The 21,234-nt window shown below is 50.4% G+C and overlaps 1 protein-coding gene across 1 annotated transcript; it reads right to left on the reverse strand.

Moving 5' to 3' along the window:
* Positions 1 to 968: 968 nt before the first annotated feature.
* On the reverse strand, positions 969 to 19,531 carry mpp3a (MAGUK p55 scaffold protein 3a). The gene is made up of 20 exons (XM_084678344.1): positions 19,389 to 19,531; positions 13,762 to 13,819; positions 13,302 to 13,420; positions 13,137 to 13,214; positions 12,703 to 12,783; positions 12,428 to 12,565; positions 11,980 to 12,061; positions 10,971 to 11,056; positions 10,740 to 10,814; positions 10,312 to 10,508; positions 9,259 to 9,323; positions 8,016 to 8,075; positions 6,954 to 6,995; positions 5,654 to 5,719; positions 4,459 to 4,620; positions 4,199 to 4,279; positions 3,960 to 4,053; positions 3,712 to 3,820; positions 3,399 to 3,527; positions 969 to 2,887 (listed from the first exon to the last, which is right to left on the reverse strand). The coding sequence occupies exons 2-20, from the start codon at positions 13,796 to 13,798 to the stop codon at positions 2,708 to 2,710; spliced, it is 1,881 nt and encodes a 626-aa protein (XP_084534470.1). The 5' UTR covers positions 13,799 to 13,819; positions 19,389 to 19,531; the 3' UTR covers positions 969 to 2,707.
* Positions 19,532 to 21,234: the final 1,703 nt, after the last annotated feature.

Consider the following 21,234-nt stretch of genomic DNA (forward strand, 5'->3'; position numbering starts at 1 on the left):
GAAGGGTGAGAGATTATCTCTACTAGTACTGCCTGGTGTGAAGGGGGAGATTATGATTAGCTCTGGCTCGTGGGTTGAGAACAAGGGCCTAACAACCTGGGTACAAAGCCAGCACAGAGCGTAGTGCCAAACACATCCGTGGGCCCAGATCCCTGTACCTGCAGCGCACTCCCTGACTGCCCAGATTCCCTCTCCCAAATGTCTTTCCAGGTACCCAACTGTCCTACCAGGAAAGGCTCAACCAAGAGTCAAAAAAGAAATGCACCTTTTATCAGTTTTATTAAGTTGAGTTTTATAAAGTCCAAGAGCAAAAATTCAGCTGTAAGAAGATCCTTCAGCCAGATTTGAACACCAGACCCCTCACACATTAGCCCACATCCTTAACCACTAAGCTATCAGGGATCATAACAATCATCACTCAACATCAAATTTGACATTGAACTATGTAGTTGTAACAACCTGCAGAGTTGGGCTGTCAGAAACCAGAATAAAGCAGGGCTCCCCTGTTAGCTCACTGGGTTAGAGTGCATGCTCTTTCAGGCATGCTGGGGCAATACCGCAACAGCCTGGGTTCAAATCCACATTTTAAATTGTTTATTTTAACTTAAAATGCATATTGTGGTCATGTTAGATGTGGGATTTCAGCTTCACTGTTTCATAAACATCGTCTCTCTCCTCTCCGCCAAACACTTGTTAATCTCAGGAAGATTCTCTTTAGTTTAGTTTGGTTAGAAGCAGAGTGGAATTATACAATGATAATCGGGGGTCAGCTTCTTCTCCATGGCGTAAAGTAATATTTACGATTACAGGTAAGAACGATATATAAATGTATCGACCCCCCCAACCTGTTGTTTTCACCTCTTTTGGGGGAGTCCAAGTCTTAATTAGGGGGGTGAAAATGTTGTTTTTACACATGGAGGAAAGAAGCAGTTATTATACTAAAACTGGAAAACAAAACACCACCGACACTAGATAGATCGGATTTTACTATGGCACTTTTTACATGTCACCAACTCAACATTCTGGCCTTTATAGGATCTTTACAGGAGTACAGTCATATGTCTGGAGGACACACGGTAGAATGGTGGAAGAGACAAGGAGCTTCTGGAAGGTACCCTGGGATAGCTCACATGGGGTGGGTAAAACAGCACACACACACACACACACCACGTACAGTAACAACACATTGTAGGCCTACACACGCACAAGTTCTAGTTGTACAGAAGGTATGGTCATACACTCATACCTGGTGCCATTATTTGTAGCAATCAAAAATATGTCACAGAGACATTTTCATGGTTCCCCATTTCCCTATGGGAGTACCAGACGTTCCACCGACGTTCCACCTGTGTTCCACAGTCCATTGGGTTCCTATGTGACACTGCACAGCTGCTGCATTCACAACAAGACGGCATCCAAATCAGTAAGTCTCCTCTCGCAAAAAATGTCAAGGTCCGGTCCGGCAGCATCTTAACTCCTGCAGACACGGCCCTTGCTCATCACAGCCCACAGAGAACTTTCCCTCTAGCAAACACAACCTCACACATAGCTGTTTCATACACTCTTGACTGGGTTTGATACAGTTTGAACTGTGTCAGAGCCATTCCTGTTTACACATGGAGCTTAACACGTTTAGAGTAGGCAGTGTTTGTGTGCGTACATCCAGGTATGACATCACACAGACCGTTTTAAGTTCCAGAATCGAAGTAATAGACACATTGTCAGGATTAGCTAGGAATCAAAGGGAAACAGCTTGTCGGGATAAGCTACTATAGGAATCAAAGATAAACAGGTTGCGCTGATGTGGTGACAGAGATCATTCATTGGCACAAAAGGATCTGTATTTAAATATACATCACAGATTATATAACCAGCTGTCGTGCAGTTCCTACGTTAAAAAAACACCAAACCATTAAGGAAGTGAACAGAGAAAACTTGGTAATACTATACAACCTAACATTCAATATTACTGTACAGGACATCTATATAAGGTTCAATTTGATGTTTTACTAGTAACTGTTTGTAATGGAAGCAGATGGATTTGCCTCACTGTTATGTCAGTAACATCTTTGCATGACAGAAATGTCTTTAAATGATAGTAATATATCCTTGTCTTCCAGAACGTGAGTATTGTTTTGATGGTACAGCAACTTGCCTACATGGGCAGACCAAGTGAGGGAGGAAGAACTGTATGGTTACATTCACATTCAAGTACTGGACGGGGAGAATACTGGATGGCTCTCCTACAGCAGACGGATTTCAGACAGGATAACCCCTTCTCTAACAGACCTAAGTAGCAGGTGGAAATGATAGCCATTACATGAAATGTAATGTACTACATATTCGACTGACAATGTTGTCAGTTCAGAGACACCCTCTTCCCTGTCGAAACGAAATGAAACAGCGTCAAATAAACATGACATACTTTTATAAATAAATGACAAGATAAGGGGCATTCTGTCACGATCAGCTTTGATCTGCGGTCCTTTCCAGTGAATAACCCAAACAGAGATGCTAAACAGGGCTTTGAGCTCCATGTCACTCCTCTCTCTGTCTCGGTGTGTGTGTGTGCCTGGCCCTGCATCAGTCCACAGGAGGGCAGCACAGTTCAGTAACCCTCAAAACTGCCCCCCCCCTGGGGGCCAGGAGAGGTGGTCAGGGGGGGACTGCCCCCCCCCCCCCTCAAGAGGGTGACAGAGGGAGGGAGTTAGGTTCGCACCCAGCTGAGGGGCACCCAGAAGGTGTCCCGCTCCAACCTCTCCAGCACGCTGCGCAGTTCCCCACAGGCGCTGGCCGTGTCCTCCTTGATAAGGACCCGGTCCACCAGATGACCATACTGCTGGTCGATCTGGATGGCTGACTGCCGCATCTCCTGGAGGTCCTCATCCTGAGAGAGAGAGAGAGAGAGAGAGAGAGAGAGAGAGAGAGAGAGAGAGAGAGAGAGAGAGAGAGAGAGAGAAAGAGAGAGAAAGAGAGAGAAAGAGGTAGAGAGACAGGCAGAGAGAGAGATGGATAGAGAGAGAGAGAAAGAGAGAGAGAGAGGTAGAGAGACAGGCAGAGAGAGAGAGTTGGATAGAGAGAGAGAAAGATTGAGGTACAGAGAGAGAGGCAGAGAGAGAGAGATAGAGGGAGAGAGAGAGAGAGATAAAGGGAGAGAGAGAGAGAGAGAAAGAGAGAGAGGTAGAGAGAGGCAGAGAGAGAGAGATAGAGGGAGAGAGAGAGAAAGTGATAGAGAGAGGCAGAGAGAGAGAACAAACAGAGAATCACAGAGACAATAAGTCAGAAAAACATAAAGTCAAATGGTGACAGGGAAAGAGAGAGAGACAGTCTATATTTAGTCTGAGGCGTTTGTCTGACGAGCTGAAAGCCATCCCATTTCCGTGCGCAGCCATCCTCACCGTGACGCGGCCATGCTCGCCCCCTGTAGGCGAGGTGGCAGTACTGCGGCGCCGTCTGCTCTCTGGGACGCGAGGCTTGACGAAGACCACGTAGGGCTTGAACTCAGCTGTCCGCAGCGTCCTCAGAGCCTGAGGGGAGTCACGGCAACCACGCCACAGAACCGAGAGACACACGCACGCAACACCCACACAAATCCCGTCCGATTAAAAGCGCGCTAACATCTACGGCTAATTGTTGTGACTGAGGGCCATAGGACGCCTGCCACAGGAGGGGCGGATGTGGAGCAGAAGTGACAGCCCGTGTCGGACCTACCTCAGGCTGCACGTCCACCAGACACATCTTGTTCTTGGCCTGGACTGATCGGATGGCCTCGATACTGGTGCCGTATTGATTGTCCTTGTACTCTCCGTGCTCTATGAACCTGGGGGACACAGGAGACACCCAGCAGTGATGAATACGACACACTGCGCTGCACCCTCGTACACCAGACCAGCTAGCGATCATCTGTACGACGCGTCGGATGAACGAAGAGCACATCGACGCGGACGACGAAAACGCACTTGTTGTTCTGGGCGTCGGTGTCGAACGCCTGCTTGGTGACAAAGTGGTACTCCACCCCCTCCTTCTCGTGTGGCTTCTTGGGACGAGTGGTATCTGAGGAGGCAGAGGCAGGGAGGAGGTGAGACGTGGCGAGGCTGAGGGGCTGAGGGGCTGCAGGGGGGGGAGGGTTGGGGGGTTGGTGTGTCGGACGGCTGGAGCGGAGCTGTGGGGAGGGGAAGAGGAGGAGAGGGGGACTCACGTGGTACTGCCACAGCATAGCGATGTGGGTTCTCAGTGATCACTTTCTGTTTCAGCTCGTTGATGCGTGCTCCGAGAGAACCTGTCACGTGTGTGTGTGTGTGTGTGGCAGCGAGAGAAAGGGAGAGCTGTTGATACTGTGCTGAGAGCTGTTAATATTACATTATATTAATATACAACAACAACAACAACAAATTGAAAGTGACAGGGAACTGTAGGGAAAAAGTTAAAGGGTTCCGTCACTGAATCTGAAAGTCTTACCGATCAGCACCACGAGACGAGGTCTCTCATTGGACCGTTGCTGGTACCGGGTCACTTCCTCATAGGTCAGGAAGTCCGAGTCTTCGGGATCAGAGGCAATGGCTTCACCGGAGGAACCCGGACGGTCCTTGCGACTCAACCGGAAACTTCTCCTGAGACCAGCTACAGAGGGAGTGGTGGAGAGAAAGGAAATCCAGGTTTGGGGTGGGCAGAGGGAGGGTGAGGGCGGGGTGGGTGGGGAGGAAAGGGAGGGCCAGGAGGTGGAGAAGGGGAGAGGGAGAGAGAGAAGGTATGGGGGTGATGTTGGGGGGTGGGAGGTGGAGACAGGAAGAGAGAGACAGAGTTCACAAAGAGAATGTATCATACTATAAAGTGTCCTGACAACATTACATCCAACATACAGCACTATATCGGTCCTATCTATTCATGCCATGACATGGTTATCCACATTTACAGAAAGGTTTTCCTGCCAACAATCAGGGTGTAAAACAAACATTTTAAAGACATCTTATCAGTGGCAAATAATCATGCACATCAAACAAAACATCTAGAGCCCTCTTCTGTCTAATGAATGTTCTTGAATGTTCTTTTTGCAGCAACCTTAATAATCATGCATTAAGCCCCAGTGAATTGCGTGAGCCCTTGAATCCAACAGACAACGTGACCTGTCAATATTGAACAGCAGACAATGCACAGCTTAGCACACTTGATCGTAACTTATCTCTGGCACAGATGCGCTGCCAGGCAACTGTGAGCAATGTGCTGAGGTTGCTCATTGTGCTCCTGCAGAGCATGTGACGAACAAAGCCTGAGCACATGGATCTCACATCTGAACAGGACTACAGCCAACACCATGTAACCACATGAGAAAACACTGCATGTCCTATAGGACCAAGCAGGGAAGGAGACAGCAAGCACACTCTGGCCTCCCTCTCTCATCGTGAACGAGGATACCAGCCTTGCTCGGCAGGCTGGACACAGCTGTGTTAGTGCACTCGTTCCTAGTGGAGAGACAGCGGACTGAGCTGTATCGTCAAGGCATGCAGCTGACACACGAGTGATCCAGGAGGGTTGGGCCAGCCTGGCCCTGGAGAACACAGTGTGTGTGTGTGTGTGTGTGTGTGTGTGTGTCAGGCCCAGGCTTGCCCGTGCCCCTGCTGTGATATCGGAAGGGAACAAGCCGGGGGAACAGTACCTGAATAAAATTCCCAGGAAAACACCTGACCACAGGAGGGCGCCCCTGCTTTACACTTAGGAGAGACTATAACTGGCGTTAGAGCATCACACAACCCAGCGCCCCTCACGCCTCCACACAAGGCCAACGAGCAGGAAACGTGCCTGGCTGAGTGTGCAATGTGTCCAACGCAGCAGGGCCCTCGTGGGGGGTGGGGGGCAGCCAGAGCAGCAGGGCGGGGGTTTGGAGGGAAGGGGGGCTGGGGGGAGGCAGGGAGGGAGGGAGGGAGGGAGGGATGGGCAGATAGGCAGGTTAGGGAGAATCCAAACACTGCTTAGTTGAGGGGGTTCAAATGCGTCAAATATCTTTTAATTTGAAAGTTCACATTTAATACATTCCCGATGACTTACAGTCAGCCAATGCAGCTTAGATACATGCATACAAAGATTTTTTTAATTCATATATATTTTTATAAGTGTGTTTGGCCATCAGAGGGCGCTGTTAGACCGTCAGCTGTGTTTGGGTCCCCCATGTTCTGCTTATCATTCCAAAAGCCCCTGAGAAGTGGGGGAGGGTCACTGGAGGGCAGGGGGACAGAGAGGGACGGGGGAGGAGCCAGCAGGGGTCAGTGGCAGGGCAGGATGGGGGGGTGGAGTCTTCCTGGCCGCTGGTATCAAGTAGGTAAATATGACTTCCTAGTGGAATTTCATTCGGTTTCAGCACCTATGAATCTGAGAGGCAATGCAACGGTTCTCTTAGTCGCCATGGTTTCTATGGGATGATTGTCATGAGATGTGTCACGCCCCATCAAGGGTCTTCTTTACATGGTTTAATCTGGCACAGCAAGGTCTTTAATCTGGTATGTCAGGGCGTACTTACACTACATAATCTGCCATCTTCTTCTTCTCCTCACAGTTTTATGCTACGCTACCACTCTCAGTTGTTGTTAATTATGTAACAAGTCTCTCATGAACCAGATCTGTTACCAACACCTCCAGAAAGTGAGAGACCTCCCTCTCCCTAACTCCTGTGAGTGTGTCAAATGACAGGGGTGTTAAATGCAGTAACAGAACCGACTGGTGGGCTGTGGCGTTTCCCAGTGACGCGGCGGCTACCCCGGACACAGATCCATCTCCCCCTCTCGACCAGTCTCCCCCCTCCAGTCTCCCCCCACCCCGAGGAGCCTTCAGAGCAGCCGCAGACTACACAAGCTGAAGCGGCCAGCCAGTCAGCCAACCAGCCGGTCAGCCAGGCCTTAACAGACGGACAGACAGGCAGCAGAGAGGGAGGGGAAGGCGGAGAAAGACGGGAACACTCTCACCTATGTACTGTCCATTGAAATAGCCCTCACAGTCACAGTCCTCTGTAGGGGGGCAAGCAGGGAGAACAGGGGGTGAGCACAGGGTAAGAGACCTGGAGGAAGGGATGAGGGAGGGGGGGGGGGGGTGAGGGCACAGAGAGAGGTGGGCTGGTGGTGGGGCTCCGGAGCAGAGCAGGGTAATAGGGGTGGACAGGCAGGGCGGACAGGCTGATGGACAGGCAGCGGGGCAGAGGGCGGAGGGGTGGGCGGAAGGGTTGGCAGCAAGGGGAGGTTTTAGCAGGCCCTCAGAGCCCGCAGTGACAGCCGTGACAGACCGATCTGACGCCACAGAGACAGCCAGACACTGAGCCCCTCCCAGGCCCTCCCGCGGGGCAGGAGGAGAGCAGATGGGGGGGGAGGAGAGGAGGCAGATAAGAGAGGGAAGAGAGAGGGGGAGAGAGAGGAGAGGAACAGAGAGGAGCTCCCCTGGAAGCAGCTGATTGTGAGAGTTATTTGGCCGCACGGATACATTCTCCAAGCCCTTGCTTTGATACAGCTTCACGAACACAGAGCAGAACACATAGTACTGATCCAACACGACACACAAACATTTCAATGTTTCAGATAACGGACATCTTCGGAGACATGTGAGGAAAGTTGAAACAAAGAGCAGAGAAACGACAGCACTGCAGGCAGAGGAAGATGGAATATAGGCGAGGTGAGAGAGTTCAGGAGATAAGAGAGGATGGGCCACTGTTATCTTTAACAGCTTGTAGGGCTGCTGCTCTGCTCTGCCTGCCTAGCATGACACACACACACACACACAACCTGCTACCCGGGGAATCTCTATTCTGGTCTCGCAGGCCGACAGCAGGACGATTTTTAACTGAGAGTAGCATCAGTCCCTGGAGGGCTGCTCCTCCCATGCAACACACACACACACACACACACCCTGCAGGCAGGCAGACAGTAACCCTCCTCTTCTCACATTTCCAGAGACGCAAAGAGAAAGAGAGGTATGTATACAGTACATATATATACAGACAGACAGACAGACAGACAGACGGAGTCAAATGTACCCACCTTTGTCACATCCCTGGTCATCTGACATAGGCAGTGAGGGAGAGGATAGAGAAGAGACACCTTGGCAAAAGAGTTACAAAATGTTCTGAATATGGGAAACGCCATTAGTACACTTTCAGAGGCACAACTGGAGATTCACTTACACAACTCTCACAACAACAGGCCCGACAGATAACGAAAGGCGCAAACGGTCTCTGTCTCTCGTGGGTGACGTCGACGAGGGGTCGAGGGGGTGACCCACATTAAAACAGCGGCTAGAGCAGCCGGGGGAATTAATCAAAGGGAGAGGCAAGGAGAGCGAGTGGAGAGAGAGGCAGAGAGATAGAGAGGCAGAGAGAGAGAGAGAGACAGAGACAGAGACAGAACACAGAGAGAGAGAGACAGAGAGAGAGAGGCAGACAGAGAGAGAGAGAGAGAGAGAGAGAGAGAGAGAGAGAGAGAGAGAGAGAGAGAGAGAGAGAGAGAGAGAGAGAGAGAGAGAGAGAGAGAGAGAGAGAGAGAGAGAGAGAGAGAGAGACCCCTACGGACATGGCCCTCCACGGCAGAGTGGAGGCAAGGCAGGCTGACATATTGCTAAGCCCTTGTTGTCTCCCTGTGGCTCAGTCCTAATCGGATCTCCTGCAGATTACCGACCACGAAGCGCCACCGCTTGCATTAGCCTCTCACCTGCATGGCCACTTCTCCACTCGTGGCCTGGGTGAGGCCAGCTAGCCCCGTCCCTGCCTGCCTGCCTGCCTGCCTGCCTGCCTGCCTGCCTGCCTGCCTGCCTGCCTGCAGACAGCCAGGGAGCTGGGGGCCACTCACACTGTTAGCCCTGGCCTGTTCCTAGCTCCTGCGGTAGACTTTGTGCTCACTAGCCAGATGGACTAGACATGAAAGAGATTAATTTATATATGTGATCCTGTCCCCTCATTCCCTCCCTCTCAGTCCCCATCGTTCTCTCCCGCTCTCTCTAACTCCGACTTTATAAAAATGTACTTGTACTGTTTTTGGCACACAGACTTTGGATGCCACAGAAAAAAAACTAAGAGCGGTGGAAAAAAGTGACTAAGAGTCGATATAAACAGCTGTATCCATCTCGTGCTGACGTGATTATATCACAGTGACAAATGAGAAGAATAACACTTGCCCCTCGCTGACAGAGAAGCATTGGATGCAAACGTGAATCCAGAGAGCCCCTGTGTCAGCGGGCAGGACGAGACACGACACTGAGAAGCAGAGAGGACGACAGAAGGACACTTACAGACGGGCGTTTTAGGGGATTTGGGGTTCGGAAGCGTGCCCATTTTTATCCTGTAGGCCAGTCGTCTAGAAGAACAAACACAAGAGGAGAGAGGGAGAGTAAAGGAACATAGTGACAGCGTTGGAAAGATGAAGCGAGAAAGGTAGCAAAAGAAGGAGGGGCAGAGAGAGGCAGAAAAAAACAGATTAGGACATGAGAAAGATAGTGCAGAACACACCCTGACCCCGGCTGATGTGGTTGGGGCAGATTAAACCCACAGCCATATTCCCTCTCTGTGTGGCACACTGGCTCCATGATTAATCCAGACCCCCCCCCCCACCACCACCACCCTCACCTCCAACCAAGTTCAAAGACGAGACCAGTGGGAGGGGCTGTCCCTGTATTAAGTTGGCACAGGGCAGTGCCAAGGACTGCCCTTCACAGAAAACTCTACAGTGTGATGAGACGGACACACTGAAGGGTTCCCATTCATACCTAAGTTTAGATCCATGCATGCTTCAAGAGGATGCTTGATCTAAAAACGTCTTCAGAAGAAAAAAAAATCTGAACATTTTGTGCGGAGCACATAAATATGGATGAGATGGTAGACAGTGTGCTTCACAGAAATATCTGCTTCTGTTTTCACGAGCCAGCAAGCCCACACAGTTAGCTGTTACATAGCAGGAACCGTATCTACTATCTTATCACAAGGGTTAGAATTGTTATTCTTCTCTGGATGTATCGAAATGCACTCTATAGTATAGAACAGCCATTTCCAACCTTTTCCACTTTGCGGCCTGCTTGCATAGCTCAAATATTTGTGCGGCCCCCCAACAACGCTAATGGACCTAATGGACCACTGGTGGGCCGCGGGCCCACCGGTTGGGAATCGCTGCATATAGAGTACACTCCATATCACTACTGAATGCTCAGACGACCGTTTGCTTTTCCCACCGCCTCCTATGTTCATAGGTTAAACCTCTCTGACAAGAACGTACTATTGCTATTTCTCCTCTAACTGGAGAGCACCATCATGGTTTGTTTGTGATCTGGCAATGTGTGGCCCTGTCTCACCTCTCCTGGAAGTGTTTCGAGGGGATGAGGCCCGCGCGGAGGTTACTGTCGCCCACCCTCTTGGCCTGCCACCACGTGGGGTCGTCCTGGGTGACCACCTGCAGGATGTCCCCTCGCTTGAAGGGAAGCCCCGCCTCCTGGCAGGGTGTGGCCTTGTCCTCCAAGGGAATGTAGTCAAACAGGGCCCTCATGTACACCTGAGAGGCCAAACACACACACAGACAGACACACACACCACCGTGAAATCACCACAGGCTGGTACAGGAGATACACAGGAGGGGTGACGAGCACCACAGGCTGGTACAGGAGATACACAGGAGGGGTGACGAGCACCACAGACCGTCCAGTCAGTGACCCCCCCGGACCAGGAGCAGGGAGCTCTGTGTTAGGCCTCTTCTCCCCCTCTGTCGCCGGGTCGTGAGGCTCACCTTGCTCTCTCTCAGACGGTCCTCCTCTTTAATGGCGGGGATGATCTTCAGCGTGATGGAGCCCTGAGACTGGGACTGTAGCAGGGGCACACAGGGGGGAGACAGAGACTGGTGGTGACCACGGAGCCACAGCAGTCAACAGCAAAGACAAACGCTGCATGACCAGGGTCATGACCAGGGTCATGCTGCGCGGCGGGGTCAACGTGTCCCGTGACCCCCCGGGCGTCTCACCAGCAGCTGGCTAATCTCGTCCGGCCTCTTGTGGACGATGGAGACGCCGTTCACCTCCCGGAGCTCGTCTCCCACGTGGACCAGACCTGCACCCGCCCACACACACACACACAGCTCAGATCAATACTCATGTTGGGCTCTGCCGGTGTGGTGTGTAGCAGCAGAGGGCTGCGTCAGCGATGTCTAGTCAGGAGTCACGCTGGGAAGGGGGGGAGGAGGGGGGGGCAGGGGGGGTTGGGATCATAACAATGAAATCTGAATAAACGGGGCGAGGGAATCGAAGCCTCTCAGCACTGTGATCTGGAGAGGGAGACAGGGAGAGAGAGACACTGTGTGACCAGCGTGTACTCAAACCGCAGCGACCTTGCACACACACACACACACACACAAGCACGCGCACAAAAGCACATGCACACTACTGCACACAAAAACACGCATAGGCCTCTGTAAAAAAAATAATATAAATATATCTTCAGGGACATGCTCATTCTCTTTTCTTCTATAGCTCAGATATCCATCTGACACATGCTACCAAGACAACAACAAATCATTGGAAGTCATTAATCATTGATATCCATAAGCAGTTATAGGTTGGGATCTACATCCCCCCCCTCCTCCTCATGTAACAGACCCACACACAGCTGCCTCCTTCTGTACAGCTGCTATCACCATGGCAACGTCCGTGGTCAGCTCCTTCCTGAGTCTGTGTGAAGTGTGATTGGCTCCCGGGAGACGCCAGCTCTCAAACACAAGCTAGCTAACTGCACAGATCAGTCTGTCTGTCTGTCTGTCTGCCATGCCGGGCTTTCATCTTCCCCTGAGTGTACGCTTCTTCTCTGGGTTCTTTATGCTCTCAGGTATCGTGTGTGTCTTAGATGTGTCAAACAAACAGGAAGACAAACAGAGCCACAGACAGACAGACAGACACAGACTGACAGACAGAGACAGAGACAGACAGAGACAGACAGACAGACAGAGACAGACAGAGACAGACAGACAGACCACTCACCACTCCTGTCTGCGGCCCCTCCCCTCATGATGCGAGCCACGATCACAGATCCTGTGGTCTCATCCCTCCTGATTGTGGCCCCCTGGACAGGAGAGACATAAAAAGAGGGACAGAGAGAGAGAAAGAAAGAGAGATAGAAAGAGAGAGAGAAACACATTAAAATATATATATATATATATATATTTACATTTAGTCATTTAGCAGACGCTCTTATCCAGAGCGACTTACAGTAAGTACAGGGACATTCCCCCCGAGGCAAGTAGGGTGAAGGGCTTTGCCCAAGGACACAACGTCATTTTCGCACGGAAAATCCGAAATCAAACCGGCAACCGTCTGATTAATACCCCGATTCCCTAACCGCTCAGCTATCTGACCCCCAACTATGTCACGCATCCTTCCATGTTTGTATTTCCCTCTTCGTGCTACTAGAGCATCCCTCCTCACTCACCAGAGGCTCCTTGTTCTTCACCAGGCGGACGATCTTCACAGACTCCTCCTCCAGCTCGTCCTCAAAGTCATCAGGCAGTGGAGGTAGCACAGGGTCGAAGTTCTTCTGGGCCACCGTGTCATGGACCGACAGAACCGCCTGGAGAGAGACAACGCTCAGAGGGTGAGAATCCACCCTGACCCCCCTCGTCACTGGAGGGAAAATACTCAACTCTCAAAGGGAGAGCCTATTCAGCTCCGCATGACAACCGTGGTCTACAAAGTGTCGTTGTTTACCTTCAGATGAGGTGAAGTCAACAGCTGCATGAGCTCCTTCTCCTCGACGCTCATTGGCCCACTCTGCAGTTCCTCGGCCACCTGGCAATCACACAGCCTGAGATCAGACCTCTACCAGATGGAAACTTGAGTATGTGTATACACTAAATGTTACACTGGCACAGTCACACTCCTACACACACGTTCACACAGGGAAGAAATAAGTAGCCAGAAGTGTTGGTCAGCATTCCCCCCCCCCCTGCTAACTGGCGTGAGGTGAAGCAGGAAGTGGAATCTAATTCGGTGAGGGTTTGGATGAGTCTGCACTTTCAGACTACAGCAAATTACACCCCAGCTCTGCATACCTGCAACGGTTCTCTCTTGTGACCTGCCAGGACTGACCCTTCCGGAGCTCACGAAACTGTGTGTGTGTGTGTGAAGTTAGCCAAACTTACATCCTCTGCCAGAGAAGCGGCGCTGTGTAGGACAGGAGAGGGGCTCTGTCTCTCATATTGTCTCAGCTTCTCGTGGATCTGCAACACAAAGACGGGAGTTCACACCACTTCTTCCTAACCTGTCATACGTACGTCCACTGCTACAATGTGTCCTTCAGTGGTCACCTTCATGAGGTAGCCCAGGCTCTTCTCGCTGAAGACGTCCTTGAGGAACACCATGTCCTCCGTGTGGTTGGCATCAGGACGCAGTTGGGAGGTCAACAGGGCCAGTGTCTCGTGGAGCCCTGTGGAAGGAGAGGAGGACAGAGGGATGGGTGGAGGAGGGGTGGAGCAGAAGACAACAGGGAAGGAGGGGGGAGAGAAGGAGGAGAGGAGGATAAGAGGAGTGGGAGAGTGGAAGAGGAGAGGAAGTGAGGAGAAACAGGGAAAAAGAAGATGGAGAGTGACGGAAAGAGAGGCGAGTGCGTGAGGAGAGGAAAGGAGGAAGCGGAGCTGTAATCACTTATTTATACCATCCAATCATGTCTGACAACCAAAACTGCTGCATGCGTCTGTTAGTATGTGGTCTGACAACGTTGACTGTACTGTATGTGTTTGCGCGAATGATGAAAGTAAATTCCGGTACCTCCGCCTGCTGAGAGCACAGGCATGGCTTCTTTCATGGGTCAGCGAGGAAGAGAATCCTGGGGGAGAGAGGGAAACAAAACAGAGACAGACACGTTTACATTCTGGACTTGTCCACGGACACTCTCACTCTGCTTACTGTACTGTAGTTAGGGGACCACCTTATAGAAGTAGCTTCCTCGTGGGCTTGTGTGTGCGTGTGTGTTGGCGAGATGTAGACGTACGATAGCACAACCCACATTCACTGAGACTCCTATTCATCACAGTGACGTGCCCCCGGCCCACTCCTGGTGTGAGGCTAGGCATGGCCAGGCTCTGTGTTTGCTGAATTGCTGCTTTCTGCTCTGCCTCTTCACTAACAACAACACAAGGCCATCCATTAAAGTCCGGCTCTCTTTCTGCTGCTGCAACACCATGACAAGCCCCCTTAAGAGACATTCCCTCAATGGCTGACCACAACAGAATGTATGTAAGGTAAACGGCAAAGCCGATTAGGGAAAATCCACTGTCAGGGGAATAAAAATTGATTGATGATCATCTCCTTGCTCTGAGGTAAATGCTGCAAATTTGATACACCCATCATCTCCGTCTGCACAATCCGAGTTCCCGTCAGACCATCATCACATTTATCCCACTGCCAACCTACCTGGTTTTCCCTCTCTCTCTCTCTCTGTGTCTCTCTCTCTGTGTTCTGTCTCTGTCTCTCTCTCTTTCTCTCTCTCTCTGCCTCTCTCTCTCTCTCTCTCTCTCTCTCTCTGTCTCTGTCTCTCTCTCTCTGTCTCTTTCTCTGTCTCTCTCTCTCAGTCTCTCTCTGTGTCTGAGGTAACTCCAGGTCTCCAGTAGACCTGAGTAATGGACAGAGTGTAACCTTACACCAGCACTACAGATCAATACCGCCGGCAGTACTCCTTATTCTCTCCTTCCTGCCTGCTGGGGAGTACCTCTGGTCCTTCCTCTGGGCTTGGGATTCACTGGGCACCCTGGCCCACGTGCACAATACATTTACATTTAGTCATTTTAGCAGAAAAATGACTACATTTTTATCCAGAGTGACTTACGGTACTTGCCCCGAGGCAAGTAGGGTGAAGTGCCTTGCCCAAGGACACAACGTCATTTGGGACGGCCGCGAATCGAACCGGCAACCTTCTGATTAATAGCCTGTTTCCCCAACCGCTCAGCCATCTGACCCCAGTATTGGGGCCCAGGTAGCTGGGGGCAGTGTGAGGCAAAGGGACCCTTATTTTACCTCACCAGGGATGCTTCAAGGCTGTTGAGTGCTCATTGACATCCAGTTCCAGACAGAGTGCAGCGTGTTTTCAAAAAGGGTTTACTGTTGCACTTCCTAAACATACTAATATGGCAGTGAGCATCTGGTTATTTCACAGGGACAATCAGATGCAGACACACACACACACATATATAAACGCACACTCACAGATGCCAAGTCGAAAACCATTTAGAAGAAACTTCCAACTGTGAGACCACAAAGAACCGGACTCACGCAAGCAAGACACAGAAATGTTTGCGTCAGCCACCAGCCTGAATCACAACCACTTGACTAAAAAGAGAGAGGAGGGAGAGAGAGAGAGAGAGAGAGAGAGAGAGAGAGAGAGATAGAGATGGAAAACCAGAGAGATGAAACAAGGATACTTGGAAATAGAAGAGCTAAAGGGAGGGAACTTCTGTGACTCCAGTTTGAGTAGGAGTGAAGCAGAAGTCTGTACCCTCAGGGTGACAGCAGAGGTCTGTACCCTCAGGGTGACAGCAGAGGTCTGTACCCTCAGGGTGACAGCAGAGGTCTGTACCCTCAAGGTGACAGCAGAGGTCTGTACCCTCAGGGTGACAGCAGAGGTCTGTACCCTCAGGGTGACAGCAGAGGTCTGTACCCTCAGGGTGACAGCAGAGGTCTGTACCCTCAGGGTGACAGCAGAGGTCTGTACCCTCAGGGTGACAGCAGAGGTCTGTACCCTCAGGGTGACAGCAGAGGTCTGTACCCTCAGGGTGACAGCAGAGGTCTGTACCCTCAGGGTGACAGCAGAGGTCTGTACCCTCAAGGTGACAGCAGAGGTCTGTACCCTCAGGGTGACAGCAGAGGTCTGTACCCTCAAGGTGACAGCAGAGGTCTGTACCCTCAAGGTGACAGCAGAGGTCTGTACCCTCAGGGTGACAGCAGAAGGGTTGGGGCCGGCTCATTACCATATCCAACAGAAATAAAGAAAAATATAAACAATGCTTTCTTGGAAATAATCCAGAGTGACCAGAGAAGTAATGAAGTCTTTTTTATTGTACTTTAGTACATTGTTCCGGTATCAGTACTAAAACAGGTAGTAGTAATTACTACTTTTTTACTTCAGTATATGACAGAGCCCATACATCTTTACTTTAACTTGAGTGAAAAAGTGTAGTCAGTTCTTCAACTTTAACCAGCCTTTTTAAACACAAGTCCTTACTTGAGTAAAGTAAGTGTATACTTTATCTCTGAGTATGACAGCACCTGAATACTGGCTCAGACCAAACTAAGAGGACTTGTATCTGTGTGTCTGATACTCACTAGGTCTCTGTCCCTTTAAATGTCCCCCTCCTCCACCTTGTACATCTGATGAAAGGCTGATGGAAAGCAGAAATGGGAAGCTGAAATGTTAATGTGTTCTGTGTGATGTGCCAAGACAGAGGTTATTAAAGACCTGGTGACCGTGCCTGAACAGTTTCAGCTTGTATGGGGACAGAGCACAGATGTTGGGCTGTGAACTGAGAGGAAGTGAGCTGGCAGTGCACTTTATATCTGATGCCACCTGGCCTCCTATGTAGCCATGATAGTGGAAAGAAATAAACACTAAGTCAAAATATACCATCCCCACCACTCCTCGACACACACACACACACACACACACACACAAACAAAGCAGCCAGTGGAGAACAGGCCATGGCCAGGAAATAATGATAAAGTCATGGTAATTTGAGGTTTGTGTGTGTGTGTGTGTGTGTCTATTGCCTCAGGCTAAAAGACACACAGATCACTGTCTAGAACTGTCTTCCCTGAGGCAAATACAGTACCATTATCCTGTTCATCATCATCACCATCATCTCAACCATCACCCAAATTAAATAATGGGGAGGAAGGAGGCAGTGAGGGTCTGGCTGAACGGTCTATGAGCATCATGCTGTAGCAACCACAAGGCCATGCTCCCCAGTGCCTTGCACCTGCACATCCATTACACTCTCTCCTCAAGGCTGCTGGGACGCTGACATCATCAGCAGAACGGGTAACGAGCACCACGATGAGGTCATCAGAGAGGGAGGCAGTGTGAGAGCACCTCTAAGTAGGACCCAGGGGGGGCGGTGGGTGGTGGGAGGAGGGGAATTAAGCTGTTATGAAGGGTGGTGGGTGGGTGGGTGTGGGAGTGGGGGGGCTGGGTGGTTTGGTGTGGGTGCGGGGTAAGGGTGTCAGGGGAGAATGAAGCTGCAAGACCGGACGTGTAGACTGTACCAACACAACTCAAAAGCCGGAGCATGGATGACATGTCTGTGAATAGTGTAGCTCAGGGTGCCTTATACTGAGCGTCTTGTCCATGCAAACAGAACAACGCTAGCCCAAGAATAAACCTCGGCGCCATGTTTACCGTTTCAGTCTGATGAAATGTAGTTTAGGAGCTTAGAAGTAAACACGATGCTCAGAGAACTCAGGACTCACGCAAATCACCCAGGACACTGATGAGATCTGGGCTTGCACAGCCAGTGAACCACTACAGCTGCATGTATTAGGAATAACTGGATTACTGTCAATGTTGTGGTTCATCCATCAATGAAAGATTACGACTGCCCCCACATGCAAACTTTGTAGCATTGTCATTTATTGTATACATCCAGTCACCCACCCACACACAACAAATACTCATACTTTCAGTCTCCTTCCACCTCCCACACAGTCACAGAACCATTCATTAACCTTTTCCTTGTCAGGAGCCTTGCTGAGGATCTGACTGAAGGACAGTGATGGTCAAAAATGTACAACCTCCAGTGACCAGCGATGGAGTTCCACACTACACCGCTTTTGCAGATTTGATTTGGCTGATCGCTGTGGTTAGGAGAGAGGCATAGTGATGGAGCTAGTCACCTGGGTGGGCCTTGGGACTGACTGCACATAGACGCCTTCTTTTGTCATGATGGATGGTTGAGTCCAAAATAATTATTAGCCTGTCACTCATCTAGATGTCACAGTGGTACAAAGGCAGCCAAGGTCATTCGGTCTCTCTCTCTCCCTCTCTCTTTGATTATAATACTACAGCAGTAACAATAATAGCCATTAATCACAATAAATTAAATGTGCTGTTTTTGTAACCTTTTCAACATTTAATTCCCAATGTCATGATCTGAAAACACGCTGTAGTCATTTGTCACTATAATACTGCCAGTAACATTTAGGCTTTGTCAAACTGACCAGAAACGAAGAGTTCTGTTCACCAGCTGATGTAGTTCAGTCAGCTCTGTTACGGTTCCATTTTAATCACCATTATGCCCGGAGAATCTCTGCTATTTTCCCATTTGTGGGGTTATTCCCAAACGGCAACATTTGGGGAGGCAGATGGCTGAGCAGTTAGGGAACCGGGCTAGTAATCTTTGTAAAGTTTGCTAGATCGATTCCCGGCCATGCCAAATGACGTTGTGTCCTTGGGCAAGGCACTTCACCCTACTTGCCTCGGGGGGAATGTCCTTGTACTTACTGTAAGTCGCTCTGGATAAGAGCATCTGCTAAATGACTAAATGTAAATGTAATTTTTAGACCAAAATGCTGGAGAGCCTGATGATATCAACACTAGCATATCTGGTTTTTTATTAGAGCCACACCATCCGCAACTGTCAATAAGATTCACACACTGAAATCACAACCTTGTACCCTGTACAGGTAAACGTGATTGATGAACTGTTTGTCCTTGATCTGTAATTTGCTAAACATGTCGTTTTGTCCAGCAACGGGACTGTACACCCAAAGACAACACAGAGACTAAGCTGATTTGCTGGTATTATACTACCCTGACCAACAGTAGCCTACCATGCATACTTGAACAACTTTCAACGTCTCATTCACTCACGCACACACAACAACACAGAGCTGTTCACAGTCAAAATTACATCATTACCACTTCACACACAGCAGCTCCCCACAGCAATTGTGTTTTACCTGAGGTCTAAGACGACACTGGAGAGGTAAGGTGTGGCCAGGGCACCGACCTTATCCTACATAACCTTTACAGTAAAACAACATATGTGTTGACAGCTCCTGGATAGAGTCACCAGTCCCATCCCCTGCCTCCCAGACACACAAACCGATGCACATCTAAGCCAGGTTCCAACCAGGCCACACATACAGCCAGGCTAGCTCACTGGATGTTCCCTCTGCCTGCTCCGTTCGATTCTTCCTTCCCCTGTCTACCTCCCTCCCAGCAGCCTCCATCTCTCCGCATCACGCTGCAGTGCCATGGGGCCGTGCATTCCCCGCTTGTCGTTAGCAGGCAGGCAGGGAACCACCCCTCCTCATTACAGAGCATCTCTCACACCGACGCCTCAGTCACGCTGAAAATAGACAGCACTGGAAGCGTGCGTGACTTGTATGCAGCAGAATGTCCTTACCTTTCTCTCTCTCAGTCTAGCTCCCTTTCTCTCTCTCTCTGTCAGTGTTTGTTGTTTTTCCTCCAACAGTGGCTAAACCGTTTCTTTCGCTCTGATTCCTGGCTCAGCTCCTGTTCTCGCAAACCTGCTGCTACAGTGTCCCCGCCTCCCCCTCTCTTGCTGTCTCTCTAGCTCCCTGCTGCCTCTCAATATCCCCTCCCCTCTTAGCCCCTCCCCTCCCCTGCTCCCCCTTGCTCTTCCTTCTCTCTCTCTCTCTCTCTCTCTCTCTTTCTCTTTGCTCTCATTCTGTTCAAGGCTTTCAAGAGCATCAGAGGATGGGACAGTATTAGAGCAGGAAAGTGGAATCTTCTTCTGTGCAGGGCATCCTCTGTGCTTGTTTCCCCCGGTCCTTTCTCTTTCCTCAACCTCCTTTTTTCAGAGTCAGGAGCTTGTCCCCTCCCCCCCCATCCCTTGACTATGGCGGTGCTGAGGCTGAGGCAGAGGCAGAGGCAGCGGGCTAGCCCGCTAGCGTCTGCTCTTCCTTTGTCTCCTTGCGTGCAGCTCCCACAGAGGAAACCAAGTCTGAATGATGGGCTCCCCCTGCATTATCATGCTAATTAAGCTGGAGGATTCCCCTAGACCCTTGGGGATAGTGAACTGCACAGACACATAAGAAAGATACAACGTGTGTCTACTAAATAAACATGGAGATGTATTACAGATTAAACACAGCGCTACATACAGGTAAAGGAACAGCAAGGGATATTTGATATACTGTAAAAAAGCTAAAGATGTCAGTCTAGCATTTCAACAGGGGAGAAGAGAATATATATGTACGTGCACACAGATGTCCTGAATTGACAGACCTTCAAGAGCTTTTCCTCTTTGACACAACATCCACTGGGGCACAACAAAGGGGGCTGTCCTTCATGCCAAACAGGCTCATTAATTTGCTCAGAGGTCGTTGTGGGTCTCTTGTCTAATAGCTTCACAGACATCTGTTAACCCTTGTCACTGGAGAGAATGACAACAAGCAGGGGTGGGGGGGGGGGAGGGGTTTAGGGTTAGGGTTAAGGGGGGGTCCCTGAATTTACAAATAGGTCACAGGCTGGGTCTGCATATGTACATAGGCAGGAGATTGCTCTACATTACCAACATGTTATGAGGAGAGCCCACATGATTCCGACTGGTCAAGTTCATCTGCACATCTTCTGTTCCCGATAATAAAACAGGAGGCAGAATGGTGACACATCCTCGCCAAAACTTCCCCCAAAAGTTCCCCCCTCCTAGTAGTTGGTCTGATCCAAGCCCCCCACCCCTCCCCCCCCTTGCCAGAACACACACACACGCACACACTCTGTCCCTCTGACTTACAGGCTCAGACAAGATAAACAAAATAAGGATGAATAAATAAATGAGGCCAGACAGGCCAGACTGCAGTCCCTGGGCTAGGGATCACCAGTCCCTGGGCTAGGGATCACCAGTCCCTGGGCTAGAGATCACCAGTCCCTGGGCTAGGGATCACCAGTCCCTGGGCTAGAGATCACCAGTCCCTGGGCTAGGGATCACCAGTCCCTGGGCTAGAGATCACCAGTCCCTGGGCTAGGGATCACCAGTCCCTGGGCTAGGGATCACCAGTCCCTGGGCTAGGGATCACCAGCACCACAGACAGGAGGAGGAACTGCCGGCTCACTCCCCGTGAAGGCCACGGTCTAATGCAGCGCGCTTTGTCGGTCACGTGATCTGGAGTCATGTGGACCTTGAGCCGTGCACGTTATTTACACTGGAGAGAGTTAATGGAGAGAGCTCTGTACTTAATCAGCCCAGTCAGGCTTGGCCTCCTGTGCTGAAACACTCTCTTATCTGC

The sequence above is a fragment of the Hypomesus nipponensis genome, chromosome 17 (genome assembly GCF_054491055.1).
Source record: "Hypomesus nipponensis isolate SF chromosome 17, ASM5449105v1, whole genome shotgun sequence".
In the NCBI taxonomy this organism is placed as follows: Eukaryota; Metazoa; Chordata; class Actinopteri; order Osmeriformes; family Osmeridae; genus Hypomesus; species Hypomesus nipponensis.